At 42.4% G+C, this 27,216-nt stretch overlaps 2 protein-coding genes across 6 annotated transcripts in view; both read right to left on the bottom strand.

Annotated features, from left to right (window-relative positions):
• The window catches only part of MCCC2 (methylcrotonyl-CoA carboxylase subunit 2), a 62,005-nt gene extending 57,418 nt beyond the window's left edge, over positions 1-4,587 (bottom strand). For 4 of the 5 annotated variants that reach the window (XR_009222560.1, XR_009222556.1, XR_009222562.1 and 1 more), the window contains exon 1: positions 4,459-4,587. Coding sequence is in view for 1 of the 5 variants with exons in the window: in XM_058558351.1 (XP_058414334.1) it covers positions 4,459-4,587 (129 nt within the window). In the remaining 4 variants the exon portion in view is untranslated. Of the gene's footprint in view, positions 1-2,907; positions 3,314-4,458 lie in introns of those variants that run through there. The other variant, XM_058558444.1, reaches the window with a different exon arrangement.
• Positions 4,588-12,110: 7,523 nt separating this feature from the next.
• BDP1 (B double prime 1, subunit of RNA polymerase III transcription initiation factor IIIB) overlaps positions 12,111-27,216 on the bottom strand; it is an 87,761-nt gene continuing 72,655 nt past the window's right edge. The window contains exons 34-39 of the mRNA XM_058558216.1: positions 26,838-27,024; positions 25,680-25,884; positions 21,155-21,194; positions 20,269-20,536; positions 18,616-18,862; positions 12,111-14,798 (exon numbers count right to left, since the gene is read on the bottom strand). Coding sequence (XP_058414199.1) covers positions 14,667-14,798; positions 18,616-18,862; positions 20,269-20,536; positions 21,155-21,194; positions 25,680-25,884; positions 26,838-27,024 — 1,079 coding nt within the window. The 3' untranslated portion in view covers positions 12,111-14,666. The remainder of the gene's footprint in view (positions 14,799-18,615; positions 18,863-20,268; positions 20,537-21,154; positions 21,195-25,679; positions 25,885-26,837; positions 27,025-27,216) is intronic.

Genomic DNA, 27,216 nt, shown 5'->3' with positions numbered 1-27,216 from the left:
TCCCAGTCTCCTGCCACTCGGCAAACCACAGGCACCCAAGTTCAGAGCTGAAGAAATACACACAGAGGAAACAAAGAACCCTCATTAAAGCCTAGCCAAACCCTAAGGGACAAGCACTGCAGCCAACGACTGCTGTCCAACTGAGAGCAGCCTCAGCCAAAGCTATAGCTGGTTCTACAGGGACCTTCACCCCAGCTCAGCCAGCCCCCAGTTACAAAAGAAAGGAAACTGTCACTATCAGACAAGGCTTCCTGAAACAATGGTGGTGGGAGAGGTCAGAGCAGCCATGTGTGTTACCATCTAACATGGGCGACCAGGAGAACTGGGCAGAGAGACAGTGGACTGGCCAGGGCCCCACGGGCCCTCTCCATCCACAGCGTGGCTTCCTCTTCTGTTCCCCTTTCGTGGGGTGTTTTCAGCGAGTGGACTAGCGGTAGCCGGGGATCCCAGGAGATACAGGTGCATCTGAGGGAAGTCTTCTAACATCTGACACAACTTAAGAAGAACACACCCACTCTCCGCGCTATTGATCCTCCATGCCACACACTGTTGGCTGCTTACCCACAGCTGCTCCTCCACCTTCCTTGAGGATGGAATCTCAGTCTTATTCAAGGCGGCCACATGCCCAGCTGGAAAAGTAACATATCCCTGCCTCCTTCTGAAGACAGGTGTAGCCATGTGACTCAATTCTAACCCATGAAATACAGGCAGAAGTTGTAAGGTATGACTTGTAGGGGCTCCCTAAAAAGAGGACAAGCAGGGGACAGCCCCATGGCCTAGTGGTTAAGTTTGGCATGCTCCACTTCAGCAGCCCGGGTTCGGTTCCCAGGCGCAGACGTACACCACTCATCGGCGGCCATGCTGTGGCAGCAACCCACATACAAAATAGAGGAAGACTGGCACAGATGTTAGCTCACGGCGAATCTTCCTCAGTACACAAAAAAAAAAGAGGACAAGCAGGTGAGGGTGTCCTTTTGCCTACTGACTCTTCCTCCCACTTTGTACCTGGAAACTCAGACATAATAGTTGGAGCTTAAGCAGCCATCTTAGCCCATGAGGTAGACTGTACTACCTGTTCAAAATTCTTCCTTCTCTCCCATCCTTGCCAAGGTTCGCTGTGAACTTACACTTCCCCATCCCACAGCCTGCAAGTCCGTCCATATTACTTGCTTTGACCACTGGAATGTGGGAAAAAGTGACAACGTAGCAGCTGCAAGCAGATGCTTTAAGAGGGACAAAGTGCTTCCACCCTCTGCTCTTGTACCCCAGCCTTCCAATACGATAGGAGCAACCCCAGGGGCCACTGCCCCTCCAGTCTGCGTCCTGGAACCAGAAACAGGTAGAGCAGACCTGGATCTGATGCATGGCCTAAGGCAGAACTGCCTCGACCAACCCATGGACCAGGAGCAAAAAGTAAACATTTGTTCTTTTGGACACTGACATCTTGAGACTGTTTGCTACACAGCATTAGTGAAGCAAAAGCTGGCTGGGACAGACCGTGAGGTGACCTCGAGGAGAGGAGGAAAAGCAGCAAGAGCTAGCATTTCCTGAGGGCTTATTATACTCCAGGCACTGTTCTAAGCACTCACTAACTGTCCTGATAACTCTATGTGACACGCACAGTTATTAACGCCATTAGACAGGTGAGGTAACTGAGGCACAGAGAGGCCAAGCAACTAGCCCAAGGTCACTCAGCTAACAAGCAGTAGAGCTAGGATTTAAACCCAGCTCTACTGCAGCAGGCTCCAGAACCCTGCTCTTACACCAACATGCGACACTGCCTCTTCTGCCCAGCGACAGATCCACTACTAACATTGCAGCACATTTCCCTCCGGATTTTTTTCCCCTATGGAAATACGTTGTTTGTTAGTTAAGGACAGTGCTTTTTCCTCCATACCATAGCTACATCCCTGTCCTAATCACTGGTGCACAGACTGGATCAGAACATAAAACACTCGGGCCGGCCCCGTGGCTTAGCGGTTGAGTGCGCGCGCTCCGCTGCTGGTGGCCGGGGTTCGGATCCCGGGCGCGCACTGACGCACCGCTACTCCGGCCATGCTGGGGCCGCGTCCCACATGCAGCAACTGGAAGGATGTGCAGCTATGACATACAACTATCTACTGGGGCTTTGGGGGGAACAAAATAAATAAATAAAATCTTTAAAAAAAAAAAAAAGAACATAAAACACTTTACACAGAGAAAGAAGTTATATTTTCAGGCCCACACTCCCCAGCCCCTAGCTAACAGCCACCATCAAAAACATCAGCCCACACCTGACGACAAAAAGATGGCAGACCAGGAAGCTCCAGACCCTCGTTCCCCCGGTCAGAGACATCACTATAATGACCCCAAACTGGCTAAAACAACTTTGTAGGCGCTCTGGAAAACAGTCAGAGGCCTACAGCAACCCAGAGAACACTGAGCCAAGAGGCGGCCACGTTCTAAACGGTAGGGACTCTCCTCCACAACACGGCCACACTGAGGCTTCCACCACGTCTGGAGGATCAGGCCACTTCTCCACTCAAGTGTCTCAGCACACAGCCTGCAAAACGAAGTCTAAACTCAGCTTCTGCACGAAGGCCCGCCTCTATCTGGCCGCACCATCAATCCCATCGACTCCACAAATCCCACACCCTGGCCCGGCCTCACACCCACTGTGCACTTTCCTAACCCGGTCCCTCTGTGCTCCTAACTCCTCAGTCTGTACAGTCTTGCCTCCCATCCTCCTCCCTTCACCTGGCCAGCTCACTCAGTACCTCCTAGCTGCAGGAAGGCTCCTTTCCACACCCACCTTTTCAAGCTCTAGACATCACTTATCACAACGCACTGGGGCTACCTGCTTTCTTGTCCGTCCTCCCCACAAATGATTCCCTTTCTACACATCTATCCAAACACCTAAAATCGTACCCAGATCACAGGAAGCACTTAATGTCTGCATCAAACACTCTCTCCTGACCGCAGGAAATCCCAAGGCTTTGGAGCCTCTCAGTGGACACCGCTTCTGTCTCAGCCTGCCGATTTTCTTTCAATTGCCTTGTTTGCCCAAAGGCAGGAATTCTTTAAAATGTCTTCTCCAAAAGTTATTTGCACAATTTAAATGTTATCCGTTTGGCTTAGAAACCATGGGACCGACTGAAATTTTCCAGCTCCGTGAGTTGTTTCTTTGACCCTGGGATCCGTTCCAATTCCAAGAACGGCCACTCAAAGGTCCTGTGTGATAGGTGTTCTCTACTAAGGCTCCAGCTACGGACTGAAGTCCGGCAGGCGCGGCCCAGGGCGAGCTGTGCGCGGCCGGGGTTCCCGAAGCTGCTGCCCCGAGGCCCGGGACTTCTCCAATGGCCGCAGCCCAGGACCCCGCGGCCAGGCCGCAGGCCAGGGTGGGGCTTAGACAGCCCTGTGCTCCCCGAGCCCCCGCACCGCGCTCGGCCGGGTGCCGAGAACCCTGACGTCCAGGACGCAGAGCCCAGCGCCGCGGCCACAGGGCACCGCAGGCAGCTGCGCTGGGCCCGCCGCCTCCTCGACCCGCACGGGCCCTGTGCGGCCAGAGCCACGCCGCGCTCCTCCTCGACCCGCACCGGCCCTGTGCGGCCAGAGCCACGCCGCGCTCCTCCTCGACCCGCACGGGCCCTGTGCGGCCAGAGCCACGCCGCGCTCCTCCTCGACCCGCACCGCCCCTGTGCGGCCAGAGCCACGCCGCGCTCCTCCTCGACCCGCACCGGCCCTGTGCGGCCAGAGCCACGCCGCGCTCCTCCTCGACCCGCACCGCCCCTGTGCGGCCAGAGCCACGCCGCGCTCCTCCTCGACCCGCACCGGCCCTGTGCGGCCAGAGCCACGCCGCGCTCCTCCTCGACCCGCACGGGCCCTGTGCGGCCAGAGCCACGCCGCGCTCCTCCTCGACCCGCACCGGCCCTGTGCGGCCAGAGCCACGCCGCGCTCCTCCTCGACCCGCACCGGCCCTGTGCGGCCAGAGCCACGCCGCGCTCCTCCTCGACCCGCACCGGCCCTGTGCGGCCAGAGCCACGCCGCGCTCCTCCTCGACCCGCACCGGCCCTGTGCGGCCAGAGCCACGCCGCGCTCCTCCTCGACCCGCACCGGCCCTGTGCGGCCAGAGCCACGCCGCGCTCCTCCTCGACCCGCACCGGCCCTGTGCGGCCAGAGCCACGCCGCGCTCCTCCTCGACCCGCACCGGCCCTGTGCGGCCAGAGCCACGCCGCGCTCCTCCTCGACCCGCACCGGCCCTGTGCGGCCAGAGCCACGCCGCGCTCCTCCTCGACCCGCACCGGCCCTGTGCGGCCAGAGCCACGCCGCGCTCCTCCTCGACCCGCACCGGCCCTGTGCGGCCAGAGCCACGCCGCGCTCCTCCTCGACCCGCACCGGCCCTGTGCGGCCAGAGCCACGCCGCGCTCCGCACGGGAGGCCGCAGCCCCGCCCCCGGCCCGGCCCTGCGCTCCGGCCTACCTGGTAGACGGCGGAGCCCGGGTCCGGCCGCGTGCCCAGCGTGGCCACCCGGTCCCCGTGATAGGCGCGCGGCCCGGGGGCAGCTGCGCGGGCGCGCGGCCGCAGGGCCCCCCTCAGCGCGGCCCCCATGGCGGCGGGAAGAGCGCGGGGAGCGGCGGCGGCGCGCGGTCTCCGGCCGCCCGGCACGTGCCTGCGACGCCGCCCCTGATTGGTCGGCACTGCGCACCTCGCCCCCGAACTCAGCCAATAAGGGACAGAGGCGCGGCCGCGCGAGGCCCGGTCGCATCGCGAGCGCAGGCGCGGCGGCCCCGGGGCAGAGCGGCCGTCGCGTGGCCGCCGCGCCCCGCCGCCTGCCCGGCGAGTCTCCGCGCGCCGGCTCGGTTGGTGGGGGTGGGTTCCTGTGCGCGCTTGTCGTCTTCGCCTGCTAAGAGGGCCGCTTCCCCTCTGTGAGGGCTGCGGCGAGGGGGCGCGCTCCCGCCCCTGTGCGCGCTCCGGGGCGTCCTCTGCGGTGCGCGCGCGGGCGGCCGCCCCCTGAGGTCCGGATTCCGGTCGTGAGAAGGCACAGCGCCGAGGTGCGGTTCTCACGACTGCTCACGCTTTGCCTGTGACCATCTGGGCGTCCTCACGACGCACCCCCTGCACAGGGAGGAAGACAGACCCATGTAGTCCGTCCAAGTCTTGGGCCCCTTTTGAGTTCCTTTTTATGTGGTGTGGGGGAAGGATGCAACTTCCTGCTTTTGCGCGTGGATCGTCAGTTTTCCCAACACCCTCTGTGGAAGAGACTGTCCTTGCCCCACTGGGTTGTCTTGGCGCCTTGTCAACAATCGTTTGAGCGTGTGTGCAAGGTTTGCTCCTGGCCTCTGCTGTGTCCGGTTGGTCCAGGTCTGCCGTATGCCAGCCAGCACCACGTGGTTTCCATTATTCTAACAAACTTGGAAATCGGTAAATGGGAGTCCTCTAGCTTCGTTCTTCTTTTTCAAGATTTTTTTTTTTGGCTATTCAGGGCCCCTTGAGATTGCATATTAATTTTAGGATGGGTTCTTCTGTTTCTCTAAAAAATGTCATTGGGATGTTTAAAAGGATTGCATGGAATTGTTACGCAACACATACCCAGGTTCTTTACCTGCCACACAAGAGGGGCCAAATAAAAATCAGAACACCAGGTTTATGGCAAGGAAAGAGTTTTTATTTCGGGTGACAGCAGCCAGGAGATGAGAGCTCTGAAATTGGTCCCATCTACCTGAAAGATGGGAGGCCAGGGGTTTTAAAGGTTGTGAGGGAGAGCATGTGCTGGGGTTTTAGGTGGGGTAGGGGGAGCATGTGGACTTGCTGGCTGGCACGTTCCCACCAGCTTGCATTTGCCCCTGAAGACTGATTTTTTTCCCTTGACTGTCTGGACTTTGGTTAGTTTTCATCTTCAGCCTGCGTTTGGCCTTGTGAGGCTGAATCTTGATGTCTGGACCTTTACCTCCTGGAAAAGACAGCTCACTCATATACTAAGGAGGGACAGAAAGACCTGGTTAGTTTTAAACAACAGTTGATTATGCTGAATATGCACAGCCGCAGTTAGCAAAGCTTATCTCAAAGTTTTTGCTGTCTTCTAGCCCAGGGAAGGTTTTTTAACCTCTTCTTGCTCGGTTTCAATCTCCACTGTCTTGTAATCATTCCTCAGTCTTAGGGAATGAGGGTGAAGACTGCTCTAGCTACTTCCTGCTGTAAAAAGGGCGAAGATCAGGATCAAAGGAATGAAACTGTTTTACCTTAATTTTAAAATATTTTGGGGTACCAGGTGAGGAGAGCGAGATATGCTTTGCATGACTAATATTTTAGTACTCTGATCAATGGCTTTGGAACAACACTTAAGTTCACATTTTACAATTGCATAGATGACTACACATACTAGCAAAATAGACAGCCCAAATTTTAGTATCCCCTCCATAATGGACCTCAATCCTTGGAGAATCTAGGAAAAGAGGCCTGTAAACCAAAGTTAGTGCCTAGAACCTCAAGTGAAATCTGATGTAGCTAAGTAGCCTGCTGTCTATAGTCCAACAAATAAGTCACCCAAGGTTTGGGTGATTCCAGTTGTGATGTTTTTCTATGGCATGGTTCATGTTCCCTGTGACATTTCTCGTATGGTCCTATCCAGCAGGGATGAAGTCAGGATTTCAATAGGACCCAGTCTCCATGACAAAGTCTCCAATGTTCATAAGGGATATTGCTCTATAGTGTTCTTTTCTTGTAATGTCTTTGTCTGTCTTTGGTATCAGGATACTGCTGCCTTCATAGAATGAGTTAGGAAGTATTCCCTCCTCTTCAATTTTTTGGAAAAATTTGAGAAGGATTGGTATTAGTTCTTCTTTAAATGTCTGGTAGAATTCACCAGTGAAGCCATCAGGTCCAAAGCTTTTCATCATTAGGAGATTTTTTAATTACTGATTCAATCTTCTTACTAGTTATAGATATATGCAGGTTTTCTATTTCTTCATGATGTAGTCTTGGTAGGTTTTGTTTCTAGGAATTTGCCCATTTCATCTAGGTTATCCAATTTGTTGGTGTATAGTTGTTCATAGTAGTCAGATTTACTTTTTACTTTACATTTTTCATTTTAATTTTGTGTGTGTGAGGAAGATCAGCCCTGTGCTAACATCTGCCAATCCTCCTATTTTTTTTCCTAAGGAAGACTGGCCCTGGGCTAACATCCATGCCCATCCTCCTCCACTTTATATGGGACGCCGCCACAGCATGGCTTGACAAGCGGTGCATCAGTGCGCGCCTGGGATCCAAACCGGCGAACCCCGCGCCGCCGCAGCGGAGCGTGCACACTCAACTGCTTGCACCACCGGGCCCTCCCCTATGATTTTAATTTTTTAAGAGAATACAATATTTCAACTTTTATAATAGAAATAAAGATGTTTTTACTTCCTTCTCTCAAAAATGATCCCAAAGCAACAAAGGAACACAGAATTCATATCCCACCTTCAATTAAACTAGGAGACATGAAGACAGCAGGCAAAAATAGGAATAATAAATTTAGCAGAATAAAGGAAGCTGAGATCTAAGTGCTTGCAATGGAAGATACAAACAAGTAACAAGTCAATTTGCCTCCCAGAAATCCATGTACGGCTCAGGAATTGGGGGCACCAGGTACAGAGGAAGGTATGAATGGGGGTGGGGAGAGGCAATACAGATCAAGAAACAGTGGAACTACTTGAAAACCTGTATAAGAAGTAGTTAGAACCCCAGCTTTCCACCCCCACTTTGCCTGGAGATAGGAGATATATATTCTCTGGAGAAACTGAATCTGAAATGTTCCAAATTTAGGGACATTAGGCAGGAGTGAAGTGGCAGACTGAAACCAGAGAGATTTAGTGAAAGTCTGGAGGCCAAATCAAGAGAGCCCCTTCCCCCAATTCTCTTTTCCCACCCAGTTCTAAAATGCTGCCTACCAGGCTTATATAGGAAGGAGTCTAGAGAAAACCTACCTCTTCACAGAAAAGAGCTAGAGTGACATTTGAGGTTTCCCAATGAAAAAGCTCCTTGGAAAATAATTGGCATGTACTACCTACACCCCAATAAGCTTGCAAAAGCTCCCCATCAGCTTTTTAGAAACTTTAACATATGCATGGATAGCCAAGGATCAACAGGCCTGTGAGGAATGCTTTCAACATGAAAAAAAGATACCCACCACCAGCAAGAAAACAAAACCGAAAAAACCTCAGAAGAAACCAGCAGTACAAGGAACAGAAGAAACTAATAACATCCTTAGAGAAATGAAAAAATATTGCATCCATGAAACAAGAACAGGATTATGAAAAAATAAACATTTTGGAAATAAAAATATTAAGAATTTTAAAAACCTGTAGAAGTGAAGGAAATGTGGAAATAAAATTTTAAGCCTCATTTCCAATTTAACCTTGGTTTGAAAATGTAACTGGAGCTAGAGGTTACAAGCTTTAATTAGCCATTTCATGAGAAATTATAAAAACCATGGGAAAACAGATGTTCCAAGGAGTCAGGTACTCTGCTAACCATTAAATTTATTAGATGAATGAGAGGTTAATCCCAGCTGGCCTTAAGTTTAAGTTTATACTTAATATTATACCTATTTAAAATTTTACTTGTTTATATTTATCCTGTGTGTCTTATCATTATGATTGAGTTTCTAAGTGTGTTTGCTAAGAAGGACAAGTAGCGTTCTCATAATACTGAAAGGCTTGCTTTAATAGCTCCAAGGGCTGGTCTGAAACTTAAAGACTATGAATGGAGGTTATAGAAAATACCTTTATGAAAATCTTAATTGTAACACAAAAACAATTTTTTTTTGTTTTGTTTTTCTAAGTTCCAGGAATAATCAGAAAATGAGCATTTTAAAAACACCATTTATAACGGCATCAAAGAACAAGTACTTAGAAATAAATCTAACAAAAGATGTGCCACTCCTAGGTACTTACACAAGAGAAAAACATGTCTACAAAAAGATCTATATAAGAATATTTATGGTAGCTTTATTCAAAATTAGTCGAAATTTGGACTCCACCCAGCAGGAAAATGGATAGAAAATTATGGTATTAGCGCTGTGAGTGGGAGTGCAGAGGGGCTTAGGGAACTTGCTGGGGTGATGGAAATGCTGTATATTCATTTTCTGGGGTGGTTACACAGGTGTAGACATGGTCAATACTCAAGCTGAATACTTGAGATCTGTGTATTTTATCAAATGTAAATTATGCCTTAAAAATGTTAATTGTAGAAAACTGTGTTGACTCAAACTTATGAACTAAGTCCAAGGATGGTGGTTTTACCTGATGACTCACATTCTGTGACTTGATTCTGTAAATTTGTTGGTCAGAAACATCAAGCCTGTCTTGGCCTTCTCTTTACCGATTTTGTGACTAACAAAGTCACTTCTCAGAAGAAATAGACACTTGAATTTTTCTCCAATATAAGTCAAAATTGAGAAAATCTCCCCCCCCAAAAGGAACAAAACAACAATTAAAATGAAGAAAAGAAAGGAGAGAGGGAGGAAGGAAGAAATGGAAAACAGCAGAGAAAGTAATTTAGGGAAGCAGCAAAGGAGGCAGAAATATTGGATTAATAGGAATTCCAGATAGAACAGGGAGAATGGAAGGGAGGAGACTGTCAAAGCAGTTATACACACACGCCTCCCCGAGGTAAGGAGATGAGCGTCCATATTCAAAAGGCCCATGAAGTGCCAGCAGCATGAATGTGAGGCGGGAAAGGGGGGGAAGGGGGGAAAGGGGCAGGCATACAGCAAGGCTCACGGCTGTGCAGAACACCAGTGTCAGACAACTCATCAACAGCAGGCCACATTCCAAGGATAGGCATCAGAACAGCACCAAACTGCTAAACACTGAAAACCGGAAGACAATAGAACATGCCTTCAAAATTTGAAGTGAAAATTATTTTCAAATTATTCAAGAATCTGTTCACAGTCCAACTGAGAGGGTAAACTAAAGACATCTTCAAACACGTCATGTCGTCATCCATGCTCAATTTGGCAGGAAACAGAGGAAGATGTGCTTCTTCAAAACAAATCCAGACAGACACTGACATGAGCTCCAGAAACAGGGAATCCAAACCAGGCAAGTGGGGTAGGGAATTCACAGAGCAATGGCAGATGGAAGTCCAGGGTGGCATCTGCACTGCACAGGGAAACCCATGAAGCCGCTAGTCCAGATTAAAGCAGGAAGAGCGAGCTCCAGAAGGTTTTCCAGGAAAAAGTGAAGAAAACAGTTTATCTGACGGTCTGATCATGTGAAAAATTATAAGCAGAGGCTATTTTTTTTTTTCTGTGAGGAAGATTGGCCCTGAGCTAACATCTGTTGCCAATCTTCCTCCTTTGGCTTTAGGAAGATTGTCACTGAGCTAGTATCCATGCCAATCATCCTTTGTTTTGTAAGGGAGGACACCTCCACAGCATGGCTTGATGAGCAGTGTGTAGGTCTGAGCCCGGGATCCAAATCTGCAAACCCTGGGCCACTGAAGTAGAGCACGTGAACTTAACCACTATGCCACCAGGCCAGCCCTAAGCAGAGGCATTTTACAGACTTGCTCAAGGGTGTGGAAAGTTAAGTCACAGGTTCAAAAACAAAACTCAAAGAAATACAAAAATCAAGCAATTATTAACTCAAAGAAAAACAAAAAGTAGTACCATAAAGGAAATATTATCTTAGTACATTATGTGGCACAGCAATGAATAATTACAACAAAAATATTGAATACGGGTAAACCCTAAATTGTGATTAACATTGGGAGAAAGCAGGAGGGAAGCAAGTTGTAAGAAAGCTAAAATTCCTATGTACCGTAACAAAAAGTCAATTAACAATGTTTAACATTTGTAAATAAGAGATAACAGAATAATTATATTTAGAAATATGTAGGGGCTGGCCCCCATGACCTAGTGGTTAAGTTTGCCATGCTCCGCTTTGGCCGCCTGGGTTCGGTTCCCAGGCACGGACCTACACCACTTGTCAGCCATGCTGTGGTGGCGACCCATATACAAGATAGAGGAAGACTGGCACAGATGTAAGCTCAGGGCAAATCTTCCTCAGCAAAAAAAAAAAGCAAAAGCAGAAGAAACAGCTCGTTTGAAATCTTCTAGCACTATTTCCCTTTTTAAGCCATGTGTAATAATTTTTTAAAACAGGAAACAATGCATATTAAGAGGTTAGTACAGTGCCCAGCATAACAAATGGTATGTTGTTGTTTTGAAAAAGTGACAGGTTTTTAAAAATCTGGGCAGGGGGAAATGAAGGTAAAAAGATAAAGTCAGAGTGAGTTTAGCAAGCAAAGTGTGTAATATGAAGTATTTTACATTGCTACAGGTTAGCCCCAAATTTAGCTTTCCATCGCAGAAGAAAACAGCACAAGGATTCACACAGCCCATATAAAGAATAAGATCAGTGAAACAGAAGCCCAATTATTCCTGGCACTGAGGCCAAAGAGAAATATCCTCTATAGATATTCTTAAGTAGGATATTGGATGATATAATCATTAACAGTAAAAATAATTTCTTTAGGCTTTTGGACTATTTCACATAACGTCCTTAAACAGGAGCAGACAAAACAATGTAGCTGACATGCACAGCTCTTTGATGATCAGACAAAAATTTTGTCTGCTGAAAGAAATGGCTAGACTACCCTTTAGGAAAGTTTTCACAGATATTTCTCTCAGCTAAATTTTTTGACCAATTGAGATTTTGCCAATACCCACTTCGAGACGTCCAGGTTTATATTATATCCAGTACGAAAGTTTCCCACTTGTCTTCCTCTATAGAGAAAAAAAGTGACAGAGAAAAAAGGAGTAGAAGGGATTGAGTTCTTGTATCTAAAAATTCATCATAGAAGGAGCAAACAAAGAAAAAAGTAAGCAACTCTTCACGTTCCAAACGTGGGGGAAAGTCTTTTCTTTATTCCTGCAAAATCAAAAAAATATCCTTCACAGCATGCAAATAAGAAAAAAGATTAGGGGCCACCTCATGCCCTAGTGAAAAAGACTAATTCTTCCAGTTATACTATATTTTTATGGAAGAAAGGAAGTATAAGCTGTAGTTGAAAAACTGACTCATTTTGGTTCACTAAACATTAATGTCTTTATTAAGTCATTTGAAAAGAAAAGGACACAACAGAAATAGTATAAAATAACTTTTATTTACATAATTTATATCTATAGAACATAACTGCTTTCTTTAGAACAAGAAAATTTGCAAACGACAGACACTGCTCTTCTGTCAGGCTTCCTCAAGCGAGACAGTGTGCATGGTCACTTCTATTTCAAACAGCACGGTGGCCGACTGTGGGCACTCCGAGTTTATCTGTGCCTCAATCCTTTACCAGCAATTAGGCTTGTAAATCCTCATGTTCATCACTTGCTAAGACGTAAGTGTTCAGGAGGAAAAGCCAAGAAAAAATAAAGACCTTTAATCATATCTCCTTTAAGATTTATACAAATGCAAATTCTTCGCAACATCATCTTCACATGAATCAGATTAAACACAGGTGTGAACAGCTCTTTCCACCTTGTCAGGTAAATACACTGATTAAGTTTCTCTTTCCAAGACTAGTTTTAAGGATACAATAGTGAGATAATTTAGCTGGCTGACTTGATTCTCAAATGCAATGAATGCCCAAAGATAAAATTATTCTTTATATAGTAAGAAGTTACATCTTCCATAAAATTATTTTGTTGTAGATGTGCAAGAGAAAGATATTAACAAAGTTAAAAAATAAATATTACACAAGGGATAAAATAATAGTTTGATTGTGGCAGCCTAACACCCAAACTAACATTAATTACATGAAACCTTTTCAGAATATGAGATTTTTAAAAAATTTATAAAAACAGGGCATTAAAATAGCAATGTGATTTACTACCATGATTTTTGTGACATATTAATCACACAAAATAAATAAATGCATACCTATAGAGAATTTCCACTCAGATTTACAGATCCTCCTTTATGATAAAAAAGTTAAACTGTAAATTTCACTATAGGGGAATAATAAGAAATGCTGTAATATCAATTGTTTTTAATAAATTAGGGTTACTGTTATACTTGCTGAGCCACATCCTATTTTAGTAATGAACTGAAAGCCAGCCACCATTTTTTGCAATACACAAACACAATTATCTAGACATGAAAATATCTTCCCAGTTGAAATACTGATCATTTCATAATACAATCCACACAGTTTTAATTGTTAGGCACCACTACCTCACAGACAAGGATGTCTTGGTGAGAACACTACTGTCCACTGCTGGGCTCAAACCAAAGCGCAGTCCAGCCCTGCCCATCACTCAGCTACTGTCTGGGCCTGTTCTCACATTGCAGTGGCAGGACTGAGCAGGTGCCACAGATGCCTTCCGGCCCACAAATGCGAGGATACTGCCCAGGAAACGTTTCTGACTCCTGATCTAACGTATTACCAACCCAGGCGGCTTTCCAAAGAGAGAGTAAACCTGCTCTTTGAGAAGTCTAATTTGACCCACCAAAGATCTGCTTGGGTGGATAACAGAACTACATATGTAAATCACAAAATCTTGAAATTAAAAATAACTCTTCAATTCATGTTGATGATGATCACTGACTTAATAAAATCTTATTGTTTTCTTATTTTTTGTTTTTAACATCACAATTATGTTCTATGCTTTAAAGGCCTAAGTGCTCCTTAAGCAGAATTTAATGGAGGGGGAAAACTATCAAGAAATTGGTTTTTAAAAAAAGGAATGTGTGTGTGAGTGTATGTGTGTGTACAGGACATTGAGTTTTGTATGGAAATCTGCCTCATAAATGAAGTTAAGCGTTTTTTTTTTTCCCCATACAAATCCTGAGATTATCCAAGAAATAAAAACAAAAAATTCACAGTACAAAGTCAATATACTAAAGAATGAGAAAAAAATGTATTCAAAACATATACACTATCCAAACACACCACTTTAAATATATTTAAAATTAAAGAGGGCAAGGAGACAAACATAAATTTGTTAATGCCTTCTTTACCCATAATCTGAGGGGTGAAAATAATTAAAACTGAATATTCTTTTAAATAAAAAATTTAAAAATAAATAAGCTTTTTGATGTTTTATCTTTATAAATAATAAGTTTAAATACTAGTTCTTCAGATTAGGACTAATGTTACATCAACATGAATTAGAAAAATGCCTATTTTTCAGTCAGTCAAACAGCTGATACTAGAGAAGTTGTTACCCTTTACTGCACTAACACGGAGTTTCACAATCTGCTTTCACGCACTGAGAGGCTACGGAAAAGGCCCTCATCATCCAAAACCAAACCCAAACAAACAGAAAAACTGCATAGAAGAAGTTGGCTAACTGTTAAGGACAATGCACCTCCAAACACGTCGGCACTGTGATGCGTATGTACAGAGACACTATCCACAACACTCCAAAGTGTTCACTGTGCTCGGCACCGGAGAGGCAGCATGTAAACAAGAGCTGCTGTCTCTGTCTGAGAAAGCAGGCTTAACTGCTTGGTGTTTCCAGAATGTGGAATAAATCAGAAGGAAAGGAATCTCAGCAATGTCTTCCACTGATAATAAAAGCTTCAAATCAAGTTCATTAAATATTCAAAATCAACCTAGAGAAAAAGAGCCAGGGGTTCTTTTTTCCATCTACTGCTTTGTTGATATAACTGACTTTGGAATCCTAGACTTTAAAAAAAAGACTTTTATTCTGTTTCATCCACTTCAATGAAGATGTCACTAAAGAAATACTCAGAGACTGTGGTTGGCTCCCCTTCAGGTGCCCGGCTTTGGCCACTTTTACATTCTTCTTTGGGCAAGGGGTGATCACAAGAAACCTGAAAAGGTAATAAAATAAGTATGTCATATAACACTTATCTATTGGTAGTGGTAGTCTAAATGGATATTTGAAAAGCAATATAGTAATAAATATTAATAACTTTAAATACGTTCATACTCACTGACCCAATAATTCCATTTCTATGCTGTTATATTAAGGAAATAATTATAAACATAGTGAAAATTTTATGAATAAGACAAACTTTGCAGCATTAGTTATAACAACAAAATTGGAACCAACAAATGCACAACACTAAACATGATCAGGTTAATTACAGTGCACACATGCTCCATTACTTCACCCTAATCTCCATGAAAAGATTTTAATATAGAAACACATAGCATTATTAAATCTATGATGAAAACATTTTCATGACCAGCATAAGAACAGACAGACCAATGAAACAGAACAGTACCCAAAGGAAACATACCAAATCAAAGCAATCCTATCAGAAATCAGCATAGTGATAAATCTATAAAAACTTGAGACAGCATGGTATTGGCACAGGAAAAGACACATCAATGACACAGAAGATTAGAAGGATCTCCGACACATATGCATGGGAATTTAGTATCTGATAAAAATGATATCTCCAAAAAAAATGAGAAAAATTGGATTATTCAATAAATGATATTGGACAACTGTATAAACATCTTAGGAAAAAAAAGTCAGATCTATTCCTCACCAAAATAAATTCTGGATGATCAAAAGATTTAAATGTAAAAATATTTTAAAAGTATCTACTATAAAATGCCATGGGAAAAAACTTTCATAATCCTGGAGTGGAGGAGAGGGAATTTAAAAGCTAGAAGCCATACAAGAAAAGACTGATAAATTTATCTACGTAAACATAAAAAATGTCTGCATTGCAAACACTACCATACACAAAATCAAAAGACAAATGAGATAAAGAAAAAAAAATATTTGTAACCTATATCACAAAGGGTTTTCTTTAATATAAGAGCTTCTAGGGGCCAGTCCAGTGGTATAGTGGTTAAGTTCACGTGCTCCACTTCAGAGGCCCGGGGTTCGCAGGTTCAGATCCGGGGCATGGATGGACACACTGCTTGTCAGGCCATGGTGTAGCGGCGTCCCATATAAAGTAGAGGAAGACAGGCACGGATGTTAGCCCAGGGCCAATCTTCCTCAGCAAAAAGAGGAGGATCGGCATGGGATGTTAGCTCAGGGCTAATCTTCCTCACAAAAAAAAAAAAGTAAAAAAAAATAAGAGCTTCTGCAAATCAATATGAAAAAGATCAATAACCTCATATTTTTAAAAAGTCAAATGATATGAACAGATGGTTCACAGAAAAGTATAAATGAATCAAATACACGAAGACATGCTCAATCTCACTCATATGCGCTCATTAAATCTATGAAGAATGTCAAAAGCAGAAACATTTGATCACATGGCAGTGTGAGGAAAATCCCTCTCCTACACTGCTTATCAGAATAGAGAGTAACATAGTCCCTGCAGAGGACAATGAGGCACTGATGGTCAACAGAATGATCATTCCTTCTGTCCAGCAATTCTCTTTCTAGGAATTTAACCTATAGATAAATGTGCAAAATGGCCCATTCATAAGTTATCTATTACCACACTGTTTGAAATAACCTAAATGCCTACCAGTGTGTGAGACCAGCATCACTCTATGGTATGTCCAACCAATGGAATATCACATAGTCAGTAAAAACACGGAGGGCACTGCTGGGCACTTATTCCTAAAAAATGGAAACTATGTCCACACAAAAACCAGTATACAAATGTTCATTCATAATAGCCCAAAACTGAAAACAACCCAGATGTCCTTCAGTGGGTAAACGGATAAACAAAACTGGCACACTCATACTATAGAATACCATTCAGCAATAAAAAGGAACAAACTATTGACACACAGAAGCATCTGGATGACTTCTCTAGGGAATCACGTTGAGAGAAAAGCAGCCAATTCCAAATGTAGGATTCCACTCACACACTATATATATAAGATTCCAGTGACATGACATTCTTGGAATGACAAATTTAATGGAGAAAAGGCTGACAGAAGTTAAGAGCGTGGGGGTGGGAGGGAAGAGGGTGTGTCTGTAGAAGGATTCCTGCAGTGATGGAATGTTCTGTATCTTGACTGTTGCAATGTTAATATCCTGGTTGTGACATTGGACCATCGTTTTACAAGATGTCACCACTGGGGAAAACTGGATAAATGGGACATGGGATCTCTCTGTATTGCTTTTTTACAACTACATGTGAATCTACAATTATCTCAAAATAAAAAGCTTAATTTAAATTAAAAAGAGAGAGAGCGAGAGGGAGAAGGAGGAAGCTCTTTATCTGTGGTTTTGCAAAGATCTCCAAGACATACTGTTAGGTGAAAAAAGCAAGGAAGAAAATAGCGTGATATTATTTCCAAAAAAAGAAGAAAAATGTTTATATTTGTGTATATGTAAATATCTCTGGAAAAGTAAACCCCAAACTGATAATACCATATATCTGTGGGAAGGAAAACTAGGTAGCTAAAGGATGGATGTGGGAAACTTTTTACTGTACTCTCGTTTTTGTAGATTATAAATTTTAAAACACAGAATATACTACTTCTACAAAAAATAAAGAGCAATTTGAGAATAACATTTAGTTTAGATTCTCCCTTCACACTGTATATCAAAGTCAATAACCATGAATAGAGTCAAAGTTTTAAAACTGATTACTGAAAATTTTATACCTCTGGAGAAAAATTTCCTAATATAAAAGCAATTTAAGAAATTGCAAAGAAAAAAGTAATGAATTTGACTAAGCATTTAAAACTGATGTATATCCGAAATTTTAAAAAGTAAATAAACTTGGAAAAAACTATTGGCAGCAAAGAGCTAAAAGGTATATGGCTTTTTTACATAGAAAAAGATCTCACGCAAATGTGTAAGAAAATCACCAAGATCCCGAAAGCTATAAATCAGCAAAAGATAGGAACCAAAGAAAGAAAGAAAAAAAAAACAGAAAATCTAGTAAATATATGGGAAAAAACCAAGTTAGTAACTAAAGAAATGCAAATTAAACGAATGGATGACAATTCCATCCCTCTACCATTATGTTAAATAAGAAAAACATTTCTTTGAAGAGTCACTCCCTCAGGCTGGCAAAGGTGTGAGTGAACTGGCCTCGCCACACCACTGGGACCGTAACTGCTCCCCACAGTCATCTGGCAATTCTAATACAGACTCGTAAGACCCTGGTCCCAGAAAACTACTCTAGGAAGTAATATAAAATTTAAAAGAATTTAAAGCTGTTCTTTACAAAGTACTCCTTCCTTTGAGCTCAAGCTGTCCAATAGATGGTCACCAGCCTTTCCTCTGTTGAGATCTTAAGCCACCCCAATACTGTGCCAAAGCCTGTGATCCAGGTTCACAAATTTTTCCATCCCAGTACTTGCCATGTGGATAGCTTCAGAACACAGAGAAGTGAAACATGCAAACAATTCCAATTTCACCATTCCTTGAATCCTTGTGGGTGTCAGGACACACCTCCTGAAGCAAATAAAAAGCAAGCACTGCTTTGTTTTGCTTCCACAGGTCAGAGGGTCTTCGCATGAAAGGAACAGCAATTGAGTGTCCATTCACGGCTAGTTCACTGGCTCTGTACTGAACAGCATCATTTCCTCATTCCACACCGTATCTCCTCCCAGTATAGTGGGTATGAGGGGGAGGAGACGGGTAGGAGTTGCTCTGCAGTAATAATGAAAACAACTGCCATGCTCTTCCTAGTTGAGCCTGATATCCAGCCCATTCTATACAAACAGTAAAACGCAGCAGTCACCACGTACCTGAGCGGCTGAACTGCCGACACTCTCAGATGGAGCACTGACAACATTGGGGGATGGAGGCAGAGCAGAGGACTCCTGAAGTTTTTTCTGGCTTTCACTGAGTGGATTCGACCTTCTCAATTTCTCTCTTGACACAGGTATAAGAGGTTTTAGGCGTTTCTTACTATGAACCTGAGTAGGTTCATCAGACTCCAAACTATTCTTTGAACATATTAAAGACAAAAATCCCAGGGGTCTTCTGCCAGGTCTAGAAATACAAACAAAAAGATACTCAAGAATACCCAGGAAGACACATTCTTAACACCAACTTCTTTCCAGTAATGCTATAACAGCACGTGATGCCACATTAGTGGTATCAACACACCCACTAAGTACTAACACCACTATGCCATGACATATATTTGTGACAAAGGTCAAAGCTTACTCTAGAGCAGTTCTTCTCAAGCTTGTGAGTGCATACAAATCACCTGGGGATCTTACTAAAATGAAAGTTCTGACCAAGTTGGTGGGGATGGCACCTGAGTTCTGTATTTTAACGAGTTCCCACATGATGTTCATGCTGCGGGTCCCAGGACCACACTCTGAGTAGCAAGGCTCTAGGGCAGCATCAAATGACGGTCCATGGCCAAATGCAGTCCACCGCCTGGTTCCATAAACAAATTTGCTGGCACACAGCCTCGCTCACAGTTTACATAGATGGTTGCTTTTGCACTACAGATGCAGAGTTGAATAGCCGCAACCGAGACCATGTGGGCCACGAAGCCCAAAATATATACTATGTGATCTTTTACAAATTAGAACACTGCTTTTCAACCAGTTTTAACCCAAACCCCCATGACGCTTCCCTCATTCTATTTTCAACACATCTCTAAGGCCAGAAAAGTTACTGCTGAGCCTTACTGTCTGGGGTCGACATAACAAAGCAACAGATTCACTAAACACGCAGTTTCAAGCTACACACACCCATTTTCCCCCTTTCTCTTGGTGGAGGCTGGTGCATGTCCTCTATTCTTCAACTCACCAACACTGTGTTAATGATTTGAATGCTGCTGACAAGCCAATAATTAACCACAACCCAGAAGGCGCGCTTCTAGAGCATGAGAACAAGGTGGGAGAAGTGGGCTTGGAGCTTAAATTCCACACTTTCTCTTATGGGAAGAAAGCCCTGGTTGACCTCTTTGGTGTGCCACAAGGGAGAAAATGCACACATTGTGATGTGAATAAAACAACCTCTCGAGCTACTTCTGAAGTCAGCCCTATGTCTCAGACCATCTACATCTGCACTGGCAGCTACTGTATGGTTGAATAAATAACGATCAAAATAATAACCACAGACAATCTGGAAAAGACAGTGTGCAATACTAAATTCTAAAGATTTTCTATCCAAAAATTCAAAGTTTCAGCACTTCCAGTTAAGCTCTTGTGATATGGAATGTATATTTGTCTGAGAGTCCTACAACAGTGCTTGGCATCACTGTATTTCCTTTGATGAAACGCCTTCCTCTGCATTACTGACAGCAACAGGTTTATAAACACCATCCACAGCACTGGACTTAGTCTTTACACACTTGTTACATCTGTTCCGAGTAGGTTATATTTATCACTACAGAGAAATGTATCACTACAGAGAAAACCAAGATTTTCTCATGGTACCTGGAGAGTCGGGTTTTTGAAGATGATGTGATGCTGTCCATTTGTTCAGAATTAGAAGCAGCACAAGTTCTTTCTTCCTTATCAGACACAATCATCTCAGCCTGAGGTAACTGAGGGGTATTCTTTTCAATATGTGTGTCTGTTATTTTATCAAGAGATCTAGATTCTAGACTCTGAAAAGCTGGTTCAAGTTGCTCTTTCTGAGGTTCTGGAGTTGTATGTGTGCTTCCTGAGGGAGGGAAGACATCTTGTCCCCTGGAAGGCTCCCCTTCAAAAAAAGAAAACAAATGGTAAGCACATATATTGAAATTAATACATCCTATTGAACTGCAATATTTAAAGGAAAAAAACTCATGACATTCTTTCATAAACCCACACTAATAAGAGTAAGCGAAACATACATTAGTAGAGTTACCTGGACTACTAGGAACACTGTAAACGGTTAGAAGCTATGGTAACAGCTTCTGCATTCAGATAGAAACTAGTTGTATCAATATATTTTGACCTAGAATATCTTTCTCCATAAATAATTCTTGAACTAGCAAGATGAAAGAGCGATCACTGTTAATCTCAGGGTAGAGCTAAGGACCTATAAAAATTCCTTTATCCTCAGCTTTCTAATTCCTAAAATATAGCTGCTGAGCTCTTATAGGAAATTATGTAGCCATGTGGTTTTCTCATAATTACAGGATAAAAGTAGCTTCTCATGGCTACCAAAGAGCCAAATCCAAGATCTCAGCAAGGAAGAAAACTTCTAATAATAAAAGCATGATTCTTAGAGAAAAGTGGCAAGATTCTGCTTCAATCCCAAATTTGAACAAGATGCATCAAAAATAAGCTGGGGTACTTAGCAAAGTGCAATCACATTAAAATTTATTTCACTCACCTGTTTCCTCAAAAACATTTATTAATTCCTTTGAACACACCTGTTTTAAGAAAATTTATAAAAACATTTAGAAATCCATTTATCAAATAAAATTAATTTTATTTCCTTCTTTCTTTTTTAAATAAAGAAAGCATGTAGCCATAGAAAGCTCTAGGGTCAGACACGTCTTATGGGAATTATACCAAACATTCATAGAAAAGACATTGTTACTGTTATTCAAACTGTTCCAGAGCACAGCAGCAAGGGAAAGCTTCCATAAAAACAGGAGGAGGGAAAGCTTTTTATAAATCAAGCGTAACTTGATATCAACTAACAGTCTCACATCAGTGCAAAACATCAAATGAAACATTACAAGCGTAATTCAGCAGCACATCAAAAGACTAATACATCATGATCAGGTACAGTTTATTTCAGGAATGCAGAGACAGTTCAATATTATGAAATCTACTAACATAATTCAACAGATCTGAGGAGAAAAATAATATTATCTCTCTATTTGTGGGAAAAGTGTCCAATAATATTCATTCTTGAAAAAAAAACTCTTAATTGAATAGACAGACATTTTCTTAACACCATAAAATATAATTATTGCAGGGGCCAGCCAGGTGGCATAGCAGTTAAGTGTGGGCACTCCGCTGCGGCAGCCCAGGGTTCAGATCCCAGGCGCACACTGACGTACTGCTTGTCAAGCCACACTGTGGTGGCGCGCCATATAAAGTGGAGGAAGATGGGCACGGATGTTAGCCCAGGGCCAGTCTTCCTCAGCAAAAAGAGGAGGATTGGCGACAGATGTTAGCTCAGGGCTAATCTTCCTCGCAAAAAAAAATATATATATATATATATATACATGTATATGTACATATACATATATATAACTATCGCAATCCAAAAGCCAGCATCCCACTTCATAAACCCTAGAAGTATTCCCAGTAAAGTCAGGAGTAAGAAAAAGATACCCACTGTTAGGACTATTTTCTGACTTTTTTTTTTGAGTTACATTAGCCAATACAATTAGAAAAGAGAAAAAAATTAAAGATATAAAAAGCATATGAGAAGAATTAAAATTATATTTGCAGATGATATTGTTTACTTAGAAAATGCAAGAGACGGGGCCGGCCCCGTGGTATAGCGGTTAAGTGCACGCGCTCCGCTGCTGGCGGCCAGCCCGGGTTTGGATCCCAGGCGTGCACCAATGCACCGCTTGTCCAGCCATGCTGAGGCGGCGTCCCATATAAAGTGGAGGAAGATGGGCACAGATGTTAGCCCACGGCCAGTCTTCCTCAGCAAAAAAAAAGAGGAGGACTGGTATGGATGTTATCTCAGGGCTGATCTTCCTCACAAAAAAAAAAAAGAAAGAAAGAAAACGCAAGAGAATCAACTGAAAAATTACTACATACAATGAGGGGAATCCAGTAAGCCCTCTAGATAGAAAAGAATTCAATGACAATAGGAACAAAAAAGATAAAATTCTTAGGGATACCCTAATAAGAAACGTACCAGGGGCAGGCCTGGTGGCTTAGCGGTTAAGTGCGCCTGCTCTGCTGCTGTTGGCCCGGGTTCAGATCCCGGGCACGCACTGACACACCGCTTCTCCAGCCATGCTGAGGCCGCGTCCCACATACAGCAACTAGAAGGATGTGCAACTATGACACACAACTACCTACTGGGGCTTTGGGGAAGAAAAAAAGGAGGAGGATTGGCAATAGATGTTCGCTCAGAGCCGGTCTTCCTCAGCAAAAAGAGGAGGATTAGCACCGATGTTAGCTCAGGGCTGATCCCCCTCACAAAAAAAAAAAAAAAAAAAAAAAAAAGAAACGTACCAGAATTGATATAAAGAAGAGCTCAAAATACCATTGAGAGACACAAAAGACTTAAACAAATGCAAAGACATACCATGTTTTTGGATAGGAAGATCCAACATCACAATTATGACATCAATTTTCCCCTTGTTAATCTGTCAAGCTAATATGATCCTAATACAAGTTCCAATAGGATTGTTTTTAAAAGCTCTGCACAAACTAATTCTAAAATTAATATAAACTTTAAAACATATAACCAACTAGGAGAAACTTGAAAAAAGAAAAAAATTGTACGGAGGGGAGAGACAGGCTATCCTCTCAAGATATTAAAGCACTTAAAAGCAACAATAATGAAAACAGTGTGATACTGGCCCTGGAATAAACAGGTGAATCACGGCAGAAGAAAAGAATGTTCAGGAATATACCCAAATAATATGGGAATTTAATAACTGTTTAAAAGTGGAATTTTAAATCAATGGAGAAAGGATGAATTATTCAATAAATGGTGCTGACACAACTGCGTAGGCATCTGGGGAAGAGTAAATTGATTCCACTCTTCCTAACAATAAATAAACTCTAAATAAAGTTTATTGTTTAAATAAACTAAACAAATCAGTAATATTAACTAGAAGAATTTATGTTTAATCTCAAGGTAGACTTTCAATGTATAACATACTCTCCAGAAGCCATACATAAAAAGTCTGATAAATCTGATTACACACACGCATAAATGTCTGCAGTTACGTGTGCAGTCTAGAATTTTAAAACTATAACTTTGACTTTTTATAAGCAATTTTTTATTGTTAAAATGCTGAAAACAAAGTTTAGAAAATAAAAATCACAAATAAGCTCAACAGACATTATACTTTCTTTATATATTTAGTCACACCAATGTACCTCTATCATTTTTTAAATGGCATGTTATAAACTGGTGACCTAATTTTACATACAGTAACGTACTATGATTTTTTCATGTCATTAAATATACTTTAAAAAAAAAACAATGTCTGCATGGAATGCTGATAAATTATTTCTTTCTTTCTTTATTTTGCTGAGGAACATTGGCCCTGAGCTAACATCCATCACCAATCCTCCTCTTTTTGCTTGAGGAAGATGCACTCTGAGCTAACATCTGTGGCAAATCTTCCTCTATTGTGTATGTGGGCCGCCACTATAGCATGGCCACTGACCAGCGGTGTAGGTTCGTGCCCAGAAACTGCACCTGGGCCGCCAAAGCAGAGTGCGCTCAACTTAACCACCAGGCCACCAGGGCTGGCCCTGATAAATTATTGAAACTGGGTGACTAGTACATAGGGATACATTATACTAGCCTGTCTACTGTTTTAAATGTTTGAAATTTTCATATTAAAAAGTTAACCAAATAAAGTCTGCATGAGAAAACCATAAAAAGTAAAGTCAAAAGACAACAAACTGGGAAAAAATATTTGCAGCTCATATCACAGACATACATAACAGAGAGTTCTCCTAAATCTATAAGAAAAAGATCAACAACCCAACTGAAAATGGCTAAAGAATATAGAAAGTCATTTCACAGGAAAGGAAATACAAATGGCTTTCTTAAGCATATGAAAAGATGTTCAACTTTACTCATCGTAACAGAAGTTAAAACAATTCTGGGATACCACTTTTCACCTATCAGATATACAAAGATACCCTGCCTCTGTTGTCTGCTATCATCTAAGGACTAAGGGTCTTCAACCGTCCCTTTGAGAATCTAGATTCTAAATCAGCTTCTCCATAGTGTAGTTACGTAGCGTAGTACATTATGAAAAGTACCGGAAGCAAAAACAAGAGGGTGCTAAGAAACCTACAGCACAGTGACGCATGATGGAATCTGCACAGCAGCGTCAGGCTTCCCTGAGATATGATGATTGAGCTAAAGAAATCTGTATGTTTTGAAAGGGAATGTTCCGGGCCGGCCCCTTGGCTTAGCGGTTGGGTGTGCGCGCTCCGCTGCTGGCGGCCCGGGTTCGGATCCTGGGCGCGCACCGATGCACCGCTTCTCCGGCCATGCTGAAGCCACGTCCCACATACAGCAACTAGAAGGATGTGCAGCTATGACATACAACTATCTGCTGTGGCTTTGGGGGGAAAAAATAAATAAATAACATCTTTAAAAAAAAAAAAAAAAAAGAAAGGGAATGTTCCATCAAGAAGAGACAGCAAAAAATGCACCGGCACATGAAGGAGTACCAGTGCATTCGAGAAACTGAAAGATGGCCAACACGGCTAGAGAGTGAGGCAGAGACCAGCACAAGATGAGACTAGAGAGCAATGGGCCAGACAAACACAGGGCCTTGGAGGTTCTGGTGTTACTCCTAAGAGCAACGGGAAACATTAACCATTATGACAATGGTGGTGAGGATATGACTATTATCATTTTACACAATGGAAACTCCATCAGAGAAGTGAACCATCTTGCCTAAGGTCTCACAGCAGTTAAGTGGTACAGCCAAGATCCAAATCTGCATGATGCTTTCAGACTTAATTAGCCAAGGACACAGAGCTGGAAATGGGTTTCCTGATTAATGTCCATCAATGTTTATCTAGAACTGGATGGAAGTGATAATCCAGAATCGGTTTTACCTGGATTGTTTATGGTGAAAAGTTTTAGAACTATATTTATACAAAGAGCCTAAAGGAAAAAACAGAAATAGATCTGTTGTAATACGACTAACTTACTTGCTTAATGACTCTTATCTTACCTCGGAGGTATATTTTTGAAAACTGTCTCTTGAAGTGAGTGAATTTTTTTTGGCAGGAGGAACATGGTCACTTTCATCAAGCCTACAATGAAGTCTCTTCCTAGATATAAGATCCAAATTAGCAGGAGGTTTTTCAGAATTGTCTCTTCCAGAATTTGATAAACACATGGCGTTCTGACCAATTGAAGTTACTGGAAAACTCATACTGCACAGAAAACACATACATATTAAACCAGTGAATCAGAATTACTTAATGAGGTGAAAGGCTGAGCTCTCCCAACAAAAACTGCCAAAAAACTTAAAAGTAACTAATACACACTTGGCCATGGCCACAAAAATGAGAGTTTTGAGCTCCATTCAAACTTAAAGGCTTACAACCTAAATTACATAATACTGAATTAAATCTAAGGTATAAAAATAGTGTTTTCTTTGCCTGTAAAGTTAAAATTTTAATCTAAAATGTCTCTTCCTAATATAAAAGGTTTCGATATCTAATGCTACTAGAAAGACAATTAAGCATCTTAGCCAATGACTGTTACAATACAACTTAACAATTCCACAGTAAAGAATTAAGAATAGTAAAAATATACAGAAATGTTATCTCTCTATTATTTTTGCAACTTTCTTCAAATGCTTATTTATTTCAGAATTTAAAATATGTATGTTTACAAACTAACCACACCTTTAATAGAAGCCATTTTATGATCCAGATTGCTAAATTCTTTTAGCTTTCAAAACACTTAAAATACCAAACAAGGAGCCAGCCCTAGTGGTCTAGTGGTTAAGATTTGGCGCTCTTACCGCCACAGCCCAGGTCTGTTTCCTGGTCGTGGAACCACCCACCCATCTGTCAGCTGTCGTACTGCGGTGGTGGTTCACATAGAGAACTGAACTAACAACTAGGATACACAACCATGCACTGAAGCTTGAAAAACAAAATACCAAACAAGTTTCCTACAAAAGTATTATATTATACATTTAAATGGCATCTTTATCAGATATAAAATCAACGATTTCTTCTCTAATTTACCACATAATTACTAAACAAGAGCTCCAGGACAATTACGAACAGTGTTAGTGACTAGCTTGTTCAATCAACACTATCTGAGGCATAAAGCACCCTTTCTCTCAGCAAAAACAGTTGAGCTCATTCGTTACCTCGTGTCGCCCCTTTCTTCTGTGCTCACTGATTTGACCAATATGGGCGCTGGCAGTAGAGGGCTTGGCGTTAACTGTGCGGCGGTATCAGTAAATTCTTCTACTGCACTGGTTGGAATTTCCACCAGAGTTAAAATGAACGCTTGTTCATCCTCATCATTTTGATGTACGTTAGCAACCAGATTCACTATCAAAGGTTAAAAGTTAGTAATGAAAAGATGAATCATGAAACAACAGAAAATCATTAATTTATTTCATCTCTGAAGAGTCTATAAAAAATAAAAAGTTATTTCATAAAGGATAAAGATGACTCACTATGGAGAGAATTTATAATTCTGAAATACACAAAATATTTCAAGTTTTTGTTTTTAATTTAAGG

Source organism: Diceros bicornis, chromosome 1 (assembly GCF_020826845.1).
Source record: "Diceros bicornis minor isolate mBicDic1 chromosome 1, mDicBic1.mat.cur, whole genome shotgun sequence".
Classification (NCBI taxonomy): Eukaryota; Metazoa; Chordata; class Mammalia; order Perissodactyla; family Rhinocerotidae; genus Diceros; species Diceros bicornis.
This window is presented reverse-complemented; position numbering and strand designations above follow the sequence as displayed.